The sequence below is a fragment of the Cynara cardunculus genome, assembly GCF_001531365.2.
Source record: "Cynara cardunculus var. scolymus isolate 2C chromosome LG 16, CcrdV1, whole genome shotgun sequence".
NCBI classification, from domain to species: Eukaryota; Viridiplantae; Streptophyta; class Magnoliopsida; order Asterales; family Asteraceae; genus Cynara; species Cynara cardunculus.
The window spans coordinates 1674303-1690761 of NC_037543.1; the positions used below are offsets into that span (position 1 = coordinate 1674303).

The 16459-nt window shown below is 31.8% G+C and overlaps 3 protein-coding genes across 3 annotated transcripts; all 3 read left to right on the forward strand.

The window, feature by feature from the left end:
- Positions 1–658: 658 nt before the first annotated feature.
- On the forward strand, positions 659–1021 carry LOC112529562 (nuclear transcription factor Y subunit C-3-like). Its single transcript, XM_025140883.1, has one exon. The coding sequence runs from the start codon at positions 659–661 to the stop codon at positions 1019–1021; it is 363 nt and encodes a 120-aa protein (XP_024996651.1).
- A 7360-nt stretch (positions 1022–8381) lies between these two features.
- On the forward strand, positions 8382–10746 carry LOC112529563 (LIM domain-containing protein WLIM2b-like). Its single transcript, XM_025140884.1, has 5 exons — positions 8382–8516; positions 9174–9267; positions 9755–9777; positions 10235–10324; positions 10483–10746. The coding sequence occupies exons 1-5, from the start codon at positions 8382–8384 to the stop codon at positions 10744–10746; spliced, it is 606 nt and encodes a 201-aa protein (XP_024996652.1).
- A 2873-nt stretch (positions 10747–13619) lies between these two features.
- Positions 13620–15550, forward strand: LOC112529787 (pentatricopeptide repeat-containing protein At1g66345, mitochondrial). The gene has a single exon (XM_025141193.1). It carries the CDS (start codon positions 13636–13638, stop codon positions 15277–15279), a length of 1644 nt encoding a protein of 547 aa, XP_024996961.1. The 5' UTR covers positions 13620–13635; the 3' UTR covers positions 15280–15550.
- Positions 15551–16459: the final 909 nt, after the last annotated feature.

A 16459-nucleotide genomic window follows, 5' to 3' on the forward strand; every position in this document is an offset into this window, starting at 1 on the left:
CACGAATTCAGATATGGGATGAAATCGGATAGGGATGAAATCGTTAAGGGATGAACGGGTTTAAGAGTTTTTAAGAGTTTTAGCCAAATGCTTTATAAAATAGTATAGATAACCACTTAATCAGTTTGCACTAGACCATTCAATAACTGTTAAACAACCCCTTAAGTGAAAAATACATTTGCTCGACAAAAATTATAAACCTCTGCTTATTAATTAGAAAAAGAAAAACTTATAATCCATCAAAAAGTAATTTCTATTTTTAATTGAAAATATTCCGGTTTCAACTAAATTTAAAAAATTAAAATAAAATACGAAAAAAAAGACGTGTAAATTGTAAATTTGATTCGGTTTAGTAAAATAGCCGGCCACCCAAGCATGCAACCTGGCGAACCGGGCCGGCCACCCTATTATTATTTTTATAATTATTTTCCATCTTTTATATATATACACATATCAAAAACTTTGCTCATTTCTCATAACTATCAATATAATCTCTTTTTTCCACTTTTACCCCTTCGTTTTTCGTTCGTGACTTACGTCACAAAAGCAAGAGCGTATTTGCCATCAAGTAGTTGGTTTAGCACTCTTTCGAGTCGAGTCAAGATTTGTGCGAACTGTTGGTTCAACCCTGTTCGAGTTGTGTCAAGATCAATAAAAGATGAGGCAGGCTGGGGCTTATTCGGGGATTTTATCTGGGGGAGGGATATCAGGGCGAACCGGGCCCCATTTGTTGCCGTTGGCAAGGATCAAAAAGATTATGAAGAAATCGAGTGTGGATGTAAAGATGATATCAGGAGAGGCACCGCTTGTGTTTTCAAAAGCTTGTGAGCTTTTCATCGAGGAGTTGACCAAGAGATCTTGGAACATGACCATCCAAGGCAAGAGACGAACCGTACACAAAGAAGACGTTGCGTCTGCTGTGGTTACGACCGACGTTTTTGATTTTCTGATAGATTTGGTTCATCCGAACGCTTCTGACCATCCCAGTCTGAATGAAGAATATATGGACAAGAAACAGTAGACCGCAAGTTCAGTTGAACTGCTTTGAATAACCTAAAAATCGTAAGTTTATATATCTGCTTTCTGAATGCTCAGTAAAAATAACTACGACTACGTAATTAAATGGGCAGTGTATGGTTCATCTCCTGAAGTTGGTTTAATTCCTGGGAAACCCCCCGATAAAGAGGGTTAAATTATCCCTCTCGTCGTTTGTCGTATTTTCGTGTCTCGTTTGACACGCTACCACATGTTCTGTCCTCATTACTATGTCTCGTTATGTTTGTGTCACTCTCTTTAGAATTCGTGTCGTGATTTTGTTCCCCTCATGTTCTTTCCTTCGTGGTTCTCACGTTTCTCTTTCTTTTCATCCATATGAAAAAAATATACGTCTAACTGATCAAATTTGTTCTGAATTAAATATTATTTCTTATATTATACATTTGCTTGTTTCTGTTTAAGAGTATTTTTTTTTATCAATTCCAACGCATTGTATTGCTTTCGTAATTGCATAATTTTATATCAACAAAATAGTACTATACATTTATTATATTTAAAATATTTGTACTGTCTTTTATATATAGGATTGGATTCATGTGAGACCAGTTTGTTTTTGTAAGACCCGTGAGATCAATATTTTACACTTGAAACTTCACAGCTAAACGCCGTGAAGGTAAAAAACGCCGAACCTTCATAGCAAAAACACTGTGAAGGTTACCTTCAGAACGTTTTACTATGAAGTTTCAAGTGTAAAAAAGTGGTTTCATGAAAACAGGTTGGTTTCACGTTATCCCAAGTCTATATGTATATATATATATATGGTCAATTCAAGGGATAACTGATTAGTTTATGATAACCGTGAGATACAATGAACTACTCGTTTGAGATATTTAAGGATATTTCTTAAATAAGCTAAAATGTTAATATAGTAATTCTATTTTTGACAACTAATCAAAATATTTAATTAAAAATTTTAGAAGCAAATATTTAATTAAAATTTGTTACCTAGTATATGAATTACCTAATATACATCGTATTTTAAAGACATTTGTGAATCAAAATGCATCACAGTGATAACGTTCACAATGTTTCACATGTATCACAATGCATTTTCTTTGTTTTATGAAATGTATCATAATGTGCATTTTCGTTACTTTCATTGATTTACAACGGATACCACATTGTGCATCTTGTATGTATATCCTGGTATCACAGTAAATATCGTTTGTAGGTATCAGAGTGCGTACCTTGTGTTCACATAAGATTTATCGAAATAAGGTTCGCCGAAGAGAAGAAAGAGGAATGATAAGAGAAGATATTTATAAAATCCCCAAAACCCCCTTAATTAATATTTGAAGTTAAAATTGTCAAAATTATTAATTTTCTAATTTAACTTTTAATTTGTGATTGAGATTAGATCTCACAGTTACCATAAACAAAACAGTTACCATATGGATTGTGTGGGATTCCTACACTTCTCACCTTATTCCTGTTCTCACACGAACATTCGTGTGTGTGTATATATATATGTATATATATATATATTGTAAAGATCATATCGTACGTTCGATAACATTATTAGCAGTAACAACTAAAATGTAACTCTTTTTCCCAAAAATCTTGATGCTACATTGTCACATATATATAATATATATATATATATACCTAAATATCAACCGAAAAAAAAGTTGTTCGATCTCAAGGTGAAAAGCAAAGGATAAAAAACGAACTTTCGCCAAATCCATGCTCGTTTTGACGAACGTTGATCGAATGCGACAACGAGCGGCCTTTTCTGGTCATCTTTTTGCCGCTGTTATCGTTCTCGGATCCACCGTTAGCCTTTGCAACGGCTGCAGCCGCCTTCTTCTCCATTCGTCGTTTCACCATGTATTCTTCCGGGATGAATACGTCCATTTCTGCGCAGAAAATCTCGATAAAAATGGAAACTTTCTGGTGATTATGATACATACACATGTGTATATATATATATATATATGTATGTGTGTGTATATATATATATATATGTATGTATGTATGTATATGTATGTGTTTGTGTTTAAAAAGAGAAGGGTTTTGTGGGAATTCTATGGGTGGTGCAATGGAAACCCCATAGTTTATGAATGAAAACAAGCAGCTGGTTGTAAGGTGTTTAATTACATTTACAGTCGTTGGTTTTCTGAATCTTTCTTTGAATCTTTTCTGTCGTTCGATGTTCACTGAATCTGTAGCTTAAAAAAAATGCGAATACAGATTCTTTAAAACAGAGAAAATGTAAATTTCAGTAAACTTTTGTTTCGGATATCTGATTGAAAGGAAAAAAGTAGGAGAGAGAGCGTGAAATTTACTAAATTTGGAGAAGTAGGATGATTACCGTGATAACGGAACATTTTTTTATATTATATTCTGCCGATAAAAAACCTTTAAATATTTTGCTTGAAGTGTGTGCCGTTGTTATGTTACAAGGGGCAAATTGTATGAAAAAAATAAGGTGTTTTAATTTGATTCTTATTTTTGGTAACATACTTTCAAAAATTTCATTCTGGTGTCTAAGATGTAAAGTTTTAAAATTTTAAATACCCGATTATTTATTAAAAGTGTGTAATATTGTAATATTATAAGGGGCAAATTATATGAAAAAATAAGATATTTTAACTTGATTCTTATTATGGGTAACGTACTTTCAAAACTTCTATTTTGATAATTAAGATATAAAGTTTTAAATATTTAAGTACCCGGGTAAACAGTTGAAACATTGACCGGTTACCATGCTGATGTAGCAAGTGATGTGGTATGCAACTCAATATTATTTGCTGAAGTATTAACCGATACCACATCACTCGTCACATCAACATGGTAACCGGTTAATGCTTCAACAACGTTGCCATAATACTTAAATGTTTAAAACTTTACATCTTAGGTACCAAAATGGAAGTTTTGAAAGTACGTTATTCAAAATATGAATCAAGTCAAAATACGTTACTTTTACATGCAATTTGCCCTCAAATATTTTATTAGAAGTATGTAATATTGTAATATCCATTTTTTTGGAGATGAATGTAATAAACCCAACTTTTATTCTTCGAATGATTAAGTCTCTGAACTTTTTTAACAATTTTTTTCTTTAAAATCAGATTCATTCAGATAAGTTTAAAAATTCGTATAAAATAAACCATTTGGCCAAATAAAATGTGCTTATATTGTTAGAAATCTCTTTGAGTGTACTACAACATTGTAGTTTACGTAGAAATCTAATTCAAACATTAAGTGGTTTGAGAACACTGATTTTCCAGACCTGATCTGTAGCCGCTCGAAATTGTGTTCTGTTCATATAAATTCTGTAGTAAATAGATTATAGCTCCAATTAATATGAGTCAAGTTCCTATGAAACCCTAGGCGGTATATCTACAACTTTTATTTCGATAAGAAAGTTTGGTTCAGACTCTAAGTTTGATATAAGAGCTTAAACTTTAGGTGGATAGAAGCTGTTAGCTACTGTTTTGAAGTGTAAAACTGAATTTTTACAAATGTTGTTTAGGGTCTTAAGAATTGTGTAAGTGTTTATCAAGTGTCCTAGGGGTATCTTAAGCATGTTTGAAGGTCCGCGTGCTCTTTTAAAATAGAAGGGATTGTAGGAACTTGAAATCGATTGGAATTGTTAACGAAAATCGTCTAAAAACATTTTACTAATAAGTGCAGGTAACCCGAAAGGAGAGAACCGTCAACACCTCCAAGGTATGAATATCAACTTCCGATCAATACATGAATAATCAATTGTGGTGATTATCCATTCTAGGGCCAATCCTAGCCCTGGGGTTTCTCATGCATTTTTATATGTATTTTTAAATGCATTTCTAACTTACTAAGTGTATTTGATTGAAAAATCAAATTACAGATCTACAATAAAACATATTTTTTAAGTGTATTTGATTGAAAATCAATTATAAAATTATGATAAAACTTAATTTTTAAGTGTATTTGATTGAAAACCAATTATAAAACTATAATAAAACGTATTTTTTAAATGTATTTGGTTGATCTAATTAGATATTTTAAAGTGTATTAGAATAACATTAAAGTATTTTCAAAAACTTAAAGAAATTTAAAAAATATATAAAAAAAATGTTTTTTTTAAATATAAGACTGGTTTGGGCCCGACCCGGGACCGGTTACAAGTACTCTTAACCGGGCCTTAGTATTTTCGACGGAACCGAGATCTGTTCGGATTGTTAGTGTTTCAGCCCAGGACCGATTTGGGTCCCGCCCAGGACCGGTTTTTGGTCATGTCTAGTTGTTTCACAAGAATGAAAATCGTATCTCCTAACGACAAGGATGAAAATAACAATTTTCACAAATCACGGTTACAAACAAAATATTTATCTATATACGGGTTTAATCATTTGAGATTTTCATATATTGTGATAACCGTGAGAATTTTTACCTTAAGGCATTGTTTCACATGAATTTTCTCATCTAAGGCTAGCATTTAATGTATTGATAAGCATATATTTGGCTCACTATGTGAAACCTTTTATTTACGTACAGCTTTTGTTTCTAAAACATGCTAAAAATGTTCACATTGTGAAACAAATTTATGTTGATCAATATTTTAAATCCTAGTTGTAGATGAAAAGAATCATATTAAATAGCACATAATGTACTAGTTATTAAGGTTATTATAATTTCATGAGTTCTCAAAATAATGTCTTTTGTGTGTGTGTGTGTGTGTGTGTGTATATATATATATATATATATATATATATATGTACTAGAAGGGTACTCGCGCAATGCAGCGAGATACATTTCGATTTTAATTTGTCTATGTCGATGTAATACGGTTTTATGTGGTTTTGACAAAGCGACAATGTTTTTATTTTGAATAAAATATAAATTTGAAATAAAAATATATCGATATTAGTATCAAATTTACTATTTGAAAGGTCTTACTTTTTGTGTAACTTTTTTAATTCAATTTTTTTTATTATAATCTAATTTAGGTTTAATAACAAAGTAATTTATTTTTAATTTAACAATATAATTTTTTATAAAGATTATAATGAAGTGTTATGTTAGAACTCAATGATTATCATAATTATATTTTAAATTTTTTATATTTAAAAATGAGATACTTATCATGTATTTGATTATAATTATCTACAGTTTGTTATACTAATTCAAACATAGAGCTTTAATAAGTTGTACTTACACAAAATTTATTTGTAATCTTAAATTTTAAGTAATATACAGTAATAAACAGTATGTCATACATAAAAAACAGTTTTTAAGAGTTTTTGTCAAATGTTTTATAATATTTTGTGTGTGTATATATATATATATATATATATATGAACATTATATTTATGGTTGGGTTCCGATAAGAAGGGAAGTTATGATGAGAAGCATAAGAAGCTATCTTCATCCTTGGATCAACCCTAATTAAATGTAAATACTAATAAGGTGCACCGGGATGCATCAAATCAATTCCTTTTTAAAGTGCAATTCATGGGTGGACATGAGATTAAACTTGATCAATGTTCAGATCTCTTCTTACGTTTCTCACTATAATTTCTCTTCTCACACGATTTTTCGCCTATATATATATATACAGTGTCTTATCTCGATTGTAACTTAATAAACTCTAATCATCTTCTATAAATATTTAAATCATAATAAATCATTAATTACATAAATATCTCAATTAATTGGTTTATATAACATAAACAATGTATATTTTAAAAGTTCCTCTATTTTTTTTATTCATACAACTTTAACTTAAAATAATTATATTTAAATAAGCAATTAGAATAAAAAACCAGTTAAGGTTTTGAAATCCTTGGTGGCAGCTAGCACAAGGTATGGTCCAGGACGAGGGGCGTAGCCACATGGGATCAACGGTTAGCACCCACCGAACCACTTAACCGCGGGGGCAAATGGTTATAGCACCGACCGAACCATCACTTTTATAAGTTTATATAGTAGATCACTACAACAAAATATATTATCTAAGCGTTTTTATAGACAACTTTATAAAACTTAGGTTTATAGAACCAAAATATAAATCGTCATATCTAAAAACGTTACAATATGTTCATATGATGCTTTTAGGCGTTTTAACGAGATTTTGAGTACGCTTTTTAAGGGGGATGGACCCATAAGTTTTTTCAAACGGTGACACCATTTGACTATAAGAAAAAAAATATAAGAAAAAGATTTTAAACTGTGGCACCATTTGACTATAAGAAACAAATGTACATAATTTTTTTTTTTCAAAGGGTGAAACCATTTGACTAAGAAAATGACACTAATAGGATTAGAATTTGGGTCTGGAGTGGAATAAAAACCTTGTAAACCAACCCTACCAAATAAAACTTGTTCTCATTATAACTTCAAAATACGTACGGTTGCACCTTTTATGAACCTAAATTTTTTTACCCTTCGACGGAGAAATAATACGGTGGCACGTGCCACCGTATGCTCTACTGTAGGTCCGTCACGACTTTTAAAATAAAGTGTCATATTAATTATTTTGTAGGACACTTGTCCTATAAACTCGTCTTTTATAATACACATGTGTCCATAGTATACTTTATCAAATAATGTCATATAAAATAGTTAATACGACACTTTCTTTTAAAAACGTCCGGAGAAACTTGTTAAAACGCCTAAAAGCGTCCTATAATCCTATTGTAACACTTTTAGATAGAACATTTTTTGCTTTGGTCATATAAAGTATCTTTTTAGAATGCTTCTAAATTTTTTAGGTTTTAGGCGTCCTATAAAGTCAATTTTCTTGTTATGGGGACAAGTTCAAACGAAAAGCTAAACATTTTACAAAAAACGAGAAGTTTTAATATCATATATGATTACACATATGATAAGCTTAATCATATACGATTAAACACATGATGCACTGACAACATATGGACGCCTAATCATATATGAGATTAAACACACCCAAATAAGTGTAATCATATATGATATTGAAACTTATTGCCTTCTCGCATGATCCTTCCTCTTATATGCTATATGTGCCACGATCTGAACTGTATGTACATAAGTAATCCAATCGAAGAGTACTGTGTTTATAAGACAACATATATCCCTGTTTACATCCTAATTGTTCTCAAATCCAATAAAACGCTGTCCATTAATAACCTCAGCCTATCGTTGGTTTCACGAAATTCTCTCTTCAAACATTTTAGAGGAAAAATTGCATTTAAGAACTAAATTAAGTCCCTTGAAAAGATGGAAGTTTCCCTGCCTTACCTTTTTTCTTTCAAATATTTCTTGCACGTTTTTGTGTTATAACACGATTATTTTAGATTCAGATTACAAAACAGAAAAGAACAAGAGGAAGAAGGTAAAAACAGAAGGGTGGGGGGAAGAAAATGGCGTTTACTGGAACTTTAGAGAAATGCAAGATCTGTGAAAAGACTGTTTATTTTCTTGAAATGATAACTGCTGATGGAGTCACGTACCATAAAACCTGCTTCAGATGCAGCCAATGCAACGGCAAGCTCACGGTATTTCTTTTGTGGGTTTCCCACATCTTGGATTATTTGATTGACTCGCAATCCCACGTTTTATTAATCGTGGTTTTGGAAGTTTACATGATATGCAATAATGCATTTATAATAGATGTAATCTTAACGTCAAGCCAAACAAGATTTGGAATATGAAAAGTCTTTGGTTTCTGAGGTTGAAAACTTTTACTGGATTTCATCATACAGTTCAATCTTAAATTGACGGTTCTACTTTTATTTGCAGTAAAATACAGCAAACCATTCATCGTATTGAATCCCTTATTTTTAATACTGAACCATCATTCGAGACTTTTAACGGACATTTGATTCATTAGAATGTGATGGAACGGAATTACAAATTCCGTATCATCGTCATATTTCAAGTGGCATTTGATTGCATATTTTGATGAAATTGAATTCCATGGGATGCATAATTCCATTGGATAAACCAAATATTCATCCATGATATTCATCATGAATATTTGGTTCTTACAGTTATCAGAATATTTATAGTTGTTAAATGAATCTTTTTTAATCACAAATTTACATCATTTCACCTTACTGCATGTTAAGATCTATTCTTACATTCTCAGTATTTTTATCAGTCTGAACAGATCAATTTATATATATTTATATAAATTTATTTGTGTGTATTAGATGAGCACTTACTCCTCATTGGAAGGAGTCCTATTTTGCAAACCTCATTTTGAACAAAAGTTCAAGGAGAGAGGAGGTCTCCCTAAAGTTACATGTAAGTGTCGTATTTGACAAATTACATGAAAAAATAACATATTTTAATTTGATTTTTATTTTGTGTAACGTACTTTCAAAACTTTCATTTTGGTGCCTAAGATGTAAAGTTTTAAACATTTAAGTACCCGAGTAACCGGTTGAAGAAAATTAACTGGTTACCGTACTGATGTGGCGAGTGATTTGATATCCAACTCAGTATTATTTGATGAAAACATTAACTGGATACCACATGACTCGCTACATTAGCATGGTAACCGGTTAATACTTTAAAAGCGTTACTCGGATACTTAAATATTTAAAACTTTACATCTTAGGTACCAAAATGAAATTTTTGAAAGTACGTTATATAAAATAGAAATCAAGTTAAAGTACGTTATTTTTTCATGTAATTTTTCCTTTTATATTAATTAAATTTCTATTTCTTCTTCTTCTTATTATTATTTTTAATGAATAATTACTAATTAAATTAATATTATGATGACCAGCTGGGAATAAAACACAGGATGGGGTAAGCATGTTCCTTTGTTTATGCATTTAATTATAGAAATTATTATATTTTAAATAATTTAAAAAAAAAAAACAACCTATTTTAACTTGATTCCTATGTCGGATAACATACTTTTAAGAATTCTATTTTGGTATCTAAAATGTAAAATTTAAAACATTTAAGTACCCAGGTAACCGATTGAAAACTAATTTTAGATTAAAAAAAAATTCATGTCACTAATCACGTCAACAAATAATATTGAGTTGAATACCATATCACTCGCCACATCAACATGATAACAGATTAATGCTTCAACCGGTTACCCCGATACTTAAATATTTAAAACTTTACATCTTAAATACCAAAATGAAAGTTTTAAAAGTACGTTACTTAAAATAAGAATCAAGTTAAAATACGTTATTTTTTCATGCAATTTATTCTTCTTTTAATTAATTAATTTATTTATTTATTTTTATAGGGAAAAGCCCCTAGTAAATTAGCAGCCTTCTTTTCTGGGACTCAAGAAAAATGTGCAGTTTGTAAGAAAACTGTGTATCCACTTGAAAAGGTTTGTGTTCTCAATATTCTTTGTTTTTTTTAATATAAAAATAATAATATTTAATTAAAAAATAATATTTAATTAAAAAAATCATTTTTTGCAATTTTTTTAATGTTTTAAAATACATTTTAGTTATGCTATAGATATATATCAGTAATTCTCTTTAGGTAACTGTTGAAGGAGAGTATTACCATAAAGGATGCTTTCGATGCGCTCAAGGTGGCTGTTTTCTCACACCGTCTAATTACGCTGCTTTAGACGGAAATCTGTTCTGCAAGCCACATTTCGCGCAACTTTTTAAAGAAAAGGGTAGTTATGCCCACCTTAAAGAAACTGCTACGATGAAAAAAACCGGTACAACGTCAGCAGACGAAGCTGCAGGTGATGAGGATGGGAAACCGGAAGAGGCGGCACCAGAAGAACAAGAGTAAGACGGAAAGTGAACGTTGTGTCGAACTGATAGTTCTGTTAGAGAACGGAAACACTGGTTAGGATCTTATTATTGATTTAATTGCATATAGAACGAATTAGTTATATAACGAAAATGGTAAGTGTCGATGGCTTACATATTTCTAGTTTTTTCACACAAATCGAGCATTTTCGAATTTGAATTGTTAAAATGGTATCCAATCATCTTCGCGAGTTAATGATTGGTTCTTCGGTTTAAATTATGTTGTTTTCAATACAATACATTCCCAGTTAACTTTATGTTGTTAAGTTCTGTTGTAAATTCAGTTTTGGTCAGTTAGCATTGATTATTTCATCTGTGGATTTTTTATCTGGAAAATACCAGCAAATAGTACTATATTGTTAAATTCATAGATACATCAGCGAATGTCATTCCCTCTACCCAAGGGCGGATGGTCATTAGAGGCCTTGGCCCTTGGGTTCTTTTTTTAGATAGAGTGAAACATCTCCAGTCCATTAAGGTTTTATTTATAAAATTCTTTTGATCCCCTCCATTATGTTGATCCAGTCCAGTTGTGTTTAGGGCTGTAAACGAACCGAACGTTCAGCGAACCGTTCATGAACCGTTCGGCGGGAATATTCGTTTATTTAATAAATGAACGAACATGAACAATTTTTTTTGTTCGTTTAGTTAAACGAACGAACATGAACAAGAGTCTCGTTCGTTCATTTATGTTCGTGAACGTTCGTTCATTTACCATTCGTTTATATTCGTTTATATATCAAATTTAATATATAATCTTTTATTTATTTACTTTGAATTCAAATAATATTTATTTATGTTCGTTTAATCTGTTCGTTTAACCCGTTCGTTTATGTTCGTTCGTTTACGTTCGTTTAGCATGTTAACGAATGAACATAAACGAACACGAACACACCTTATTTCTAAATGAACGAACACGAACACAAAGATTTTCGTTCGTTTACCGTTCGTGTTCGTTCGTTTGTTCGGTTAAGTTAAACGAACAAACATGAACAAGCCTCCGTTCGTGTTCGTTCGTGTTCGTTTACAGCCCTAGTTGTGTTCCACCTCTGCCTCTACCAAGATACTATTAGAACATTTCTTTTATCCCTGCCTAACACAAGAGACTAAAATTTTACCCGGTAAGTAAGTGGTAGTGTTGAATTTTACCAGTAAACACTTACTGGTAAGTGTTTAGTAAACATCCCGTAAGTGGTAGCGTTTACTGGTAAGTGTTTAGTAAACATCCCGTAAGAGTGTAATGAGAAAATAGACATTTAGGCCTTGCCCTTTTATGTCTGATTCTTTAAGAGATATGTCCATTCACCCATTTTTCAAAAGCATTTACGTCTTATCGTCCTCTTATATGGTAAGAGGTAAACTGACCTCTTATTTGTCTATTATTGTTTTCCAAACCTTCAGCAATGACGTTTCTAAATGATTAAACGTTAATCGATCACTTCGCTCAGTCAATCCTTACTAAATTGATCATCACCTCTCTTAATCGATGTATTTTAATAGGATTTAAATGTGTTAAATATCATCAGTGACATATTTTCGTTTAAATGAATGCTAATTATTTAATTGAGATGTAAATTTCGTAATGATAATGAATAAATATATAAAACTGTATAAATTTATCTATAAATTCAACACCATAAGTTTGTATTGGGTAAAATAGACAGTTTAAACAAATTTAGACATTTATCATTTTACAAAAATAAATAGCCTTGTTAATTCTGCTTCAAAACTTTAACATCACCTTTTATCAATCAAAAGTGAAATAAGACTTCAAATTTCAACACATCTTAAAAAACCAAATATCACCTTCCGGATTACAATACAATTGCATAAATAATAGTTACACATTTCATTAAGGGGGTGTTTGAGATTGCTTATTTAAAGTGTTTATTAACTTATTTCCGTGTGGTACCGGTAATAAGGGGCTTTTAGTATTTGGATGGAGAGAAAAAAGGAAATGCTTATATTGGTTTGACACCGATAATAAAGAGTTTTTAACAAATTACTTTCTTCTAACTTATTAACTTATTCCGGTGTGATACCACTAATAAGAAGTTTTTTTAGTATTTGGATGAGAAAAGAAAAAAAATATCTCATCTATTTTATTAGTTTATCTGGTGTGGTACCACCATAAGCTAACTCAAACATTTTTTATAAAACTCCAGTTTACTACCAGGAAGTTGATGAACACTTTTACGAAAAAGTAGAAGAGGCCGTTTACCTAAACACTTACCCGGTAAACACTTACCAGTAAAATTCAACATTATCGCTTACTTACCGGGTAAGATTTTATTTACTAAAATGCATCGTATGCAATAATTTATCCCGGTAAGCGCTAATCATGGTAATAGTCATCGTCCTCACTTACCGGGTAAGACTCTCGATTCTTGCCATTGTTTTTACCGGGTAAGATTTTTAGGGGTTGTTTACCAAACATTTATCCGAGTAAATGCTTACTAAGTTACATTTCCTTACCGGATGAATATGACAAGGACCAAGGAGTCTTATCCGGTAAGTGAGAACGATGACTCTTACTACGGTTAGCACTTACCAGGTAAATTGTTGTATCCAATGCCGTTTTGATGGACTAAAATCTTACCAGGTAAGAAAGTGATAGTGTTGAATTTTACCTGTAAGCGTTTACCAGGTAAATGTTTGGTAAAAGGCCCCTTAATCTTTATCATATTCATCTGGTAAAATAAAATGACTTGGTAAACGTTTACCCGGATAAACTGTTCGGAAAACAACCCCGAAGTTGTTTTAAATAAACAATCTCAAAAACACCCTGCGAAATTGTTACTCTTTTTTTTTATAGATTCGATCGTACCTGAACCTCAAATTGCAGCAAATTGCAATCACAATTCTCGTGATGAAGATGATCTTACGCCGAATCAATCCCTCCAAATCCTTTCTTCCAATCAATAACAACCTCCATCGCTTCATCGATACGGCGGCGGAATCACCATACACGGCGGCGCCGGAGGAAGAAAATGAAACAGCAGCAACAATCACCAATCTCTGCAAATCGTTTTCAAATAACCTAAACTGGAAGACCCTAAATCGAAATATCGAGTTATCCGATATCAAAAGCTCAACCATCATCAACAGAGTATTAATTCAACTTAAGGATCCACCAAATGCCAAAAAAGCCCTATCGTTCTTCCATTGGTCATCCCATTTCGCCAACATCACACACTCAACACACACATACGCTCTTCTGATTCACATTTTAGTCAACGCCAAGCTAATCAAAGATGCCAGCGCGCTTATTGAATCAGTTCTCACCAGATCCGCTGCAGGTAATCGTAATGGTAATGGTAACGATTCTTATTCTGTGATCTCGTTTATACATTATTTGATGAGTAGTTATGAGGTTACTGGTTCAAATCAGTTTGTGTTTGATTTATCGATTCAAATTTGTTCGAAGTTACGATTGATTGATGAAGCTATAGATGTTTGTTTTTGTTTGGGCGAAAATGGATTTAGATTGAGTGTGGTCAGTTATAATATCTTATTGCACGTAATTCAGAAATCAGATAAGACGAATTTGGTTTGGAGGGTTTATGAGCATATGATCGAACATAGAACATATCCAAATGAAAAAAGTGTTGGGATTATGGTTTCTGCATTATGTAAAGAAGGGAAACTGCAAAATTTCGTTAATATGATCGATAGGATCGATGGGAAGAGATGCTTGCCTCGAGTGATCGTTAACACTTGTCTGATTTTAAGGATGATAGAGGAGGGAAGAATCTCAGATGGGTTAGTTTTGTTGAAGAAATTGTTGCTAAAAAACATGATTCTTGATACCATTTCATGTTCTTTGATTGTGTATGGTAAGATAAAGCTAGGAGAATTGGAGTCTGCATGGAAAGTGTTTGATGAAACGCTCAAAAGAGGGTTTAAACCCAATTCTTTTGTGCATACTTCATTCATATGTGCATATTGTGAGGCTGGAATGATCGAAGATGGATACGAGTTGTTTAAAGACATGGAACGTGTTGGTTTGCAGGCATATAACGAGACTTATATTCATATGATCGTTGGGTTTTCGAAGGTCGGAAGATTAGAAGAAAGCTTGGAATTGTGTGCGAAAATGATGCAGAATGGGTTCATTCCAAGTTGCTTGGCTTTCAACGAAGTGGTTGAAAGAGTAAACGGACACGAAAACGTTCATCGGGCAGATGAGATTTTGACTCGTTTGTTGGATAAAGGGTTCGTCCCGGATGTGAATACGTATTCTTACCTTATCGCAGGTTATGGACGAGAAAATGATGTCGAGAAGGTTCTTAAGCTTTATTATGAAATGGAATATAGGAAACTATCTCCTGGTGCATTGGTGTTTTCTTGGTTAATTGTTGGTCTTTTCCGAGCCGGGAGATTGGCGGAATCGGAGAAATATTTGCGGGTAATGAAAGCTCGATCGTTCGTCCCTTTGGAGTACACGGTCGATATGTTGATTTTGAGCCATGAAAAGGGCAACACGCCGAGGCTCGACCGTAAAACTGATTGAACATGTGAGTATGTTGGGGCTCTTCCTCGTAGGTCAGTGGTTCGAGTCCTGCAAAACCTCTCGGAATTTTCTTAACTGTTTTTCAATCATTTTTGTGTTGTGAACATGTGTAAGATAATTTATAGATGAGCAAAAAACACTAGGTTAAGAAAACTAGATCAATTAAGTTAGGACCAATCGGTCCAGGCTAGTTACACCATCTTAGAGACGGGCTAGTTATTGGACCGGTTGAAGCCAACTCGGTCTACGGGACCGGTCAATGTTTTTTAAGGTTAGGAGTTTTTTGTATTTATTATTAAAATAAATAAAATAACATTTGATTGTTTTTTGGCACATTTATTAAGAACTAGAACGGTACTCGCATAATGTAGCGGGATACATCTTGATTTTAGTATTTCATTTTATTATTTATTTCAGTCGATGTTATAATATGGTCTTATTTGATTTTTAAAAAGCGATAATATTTTTATTTTTGAATAAAATATAAATTTGAAAATATTATAAAAATTTGACAAAAATATATCCATATTAATATCAAATTAACTATTTAAAATTCCTCAACTTTTGTGTAATTTTTTAATTCAATTTTTTTATTATAATTTTAATTTAGGTTCAATAACGAAGTAATCTATGTTTGGTTTAATAATATAATTTTCTTATAAAAATAATAATTAATTATTTTGTTAGAACTCGATAATTATCGTAATTATATTTAGGATTTTTTATATTTTAAAATGAGATGTTTATCCTCTATTTGATTATGTTTATCCGAAGTTAGTTACACGAATTCAAACATGAAGCTTTAATAAGTTGTATTTATGCATAATTTACTTGTAATCTTGAATTTTAAGTAATATGCATCAATATACAGTACTTAATGCATATAAATTGATTTTTAACAGTTTTTGTCAAATGATTTATAATATAGTATAGATAATATTATTAAATAAATATCACGGGTCAAAGTGTAAGAAAAAAAAGTTTCTGAACCAGGTCCGTAAATGCAAGGACTAAATATGTAAATTTGTCGTGCCTATTTCAAAATTTTGCAGATTTGATCCTTACACTTGCGCATCTGATTCAAAAACTCTTTTTACGTTTTGATCCTTCCACAAATTGCAGACCTGACACTTGTAGACCTAGTGACATATTGGTGATTTTAGGAGAGAAATGGCTAAGA

Bases quoted from the DNA above. Each gene is read 5' to 3' on its own strand.
- LOC112529787 (XM_025141193.1), top strand. From the start codon at position 13,636: ATGAAGATGATCTTACGCCGAATCAATCCCTCCAAATCCTTTCTTCCA.
- LOC112529563 (XM_025140884.1), top strand. From the start codon at position 8,382: ATGGCGTTTACTGGAACTTTAGAGAAATGCAAGATCTGTGAAAAGACT. The intron at 9,268-9,754 runs GTAAGTGTCGTA...TATGATGACCAG, and splicing joins AGGTCTCCCTAAAGTTACAT to CTGGGAATAAAACACAGGAT. The intron at 10,325-10,482 runs GTTTGTGTTCTC...AATTCTCTTTAG, and splicing joins CTGTGTATCCACTTGAAAAG to GTAACTGTTGAAGGAGAGTA.
- LOC112529562 (XM_025140883.1), top strand. From the start codon at position 659: ATGAGGCAGGCTGGGGCTTATTCGGGGATTTTATCTGGGGGAGGGATA.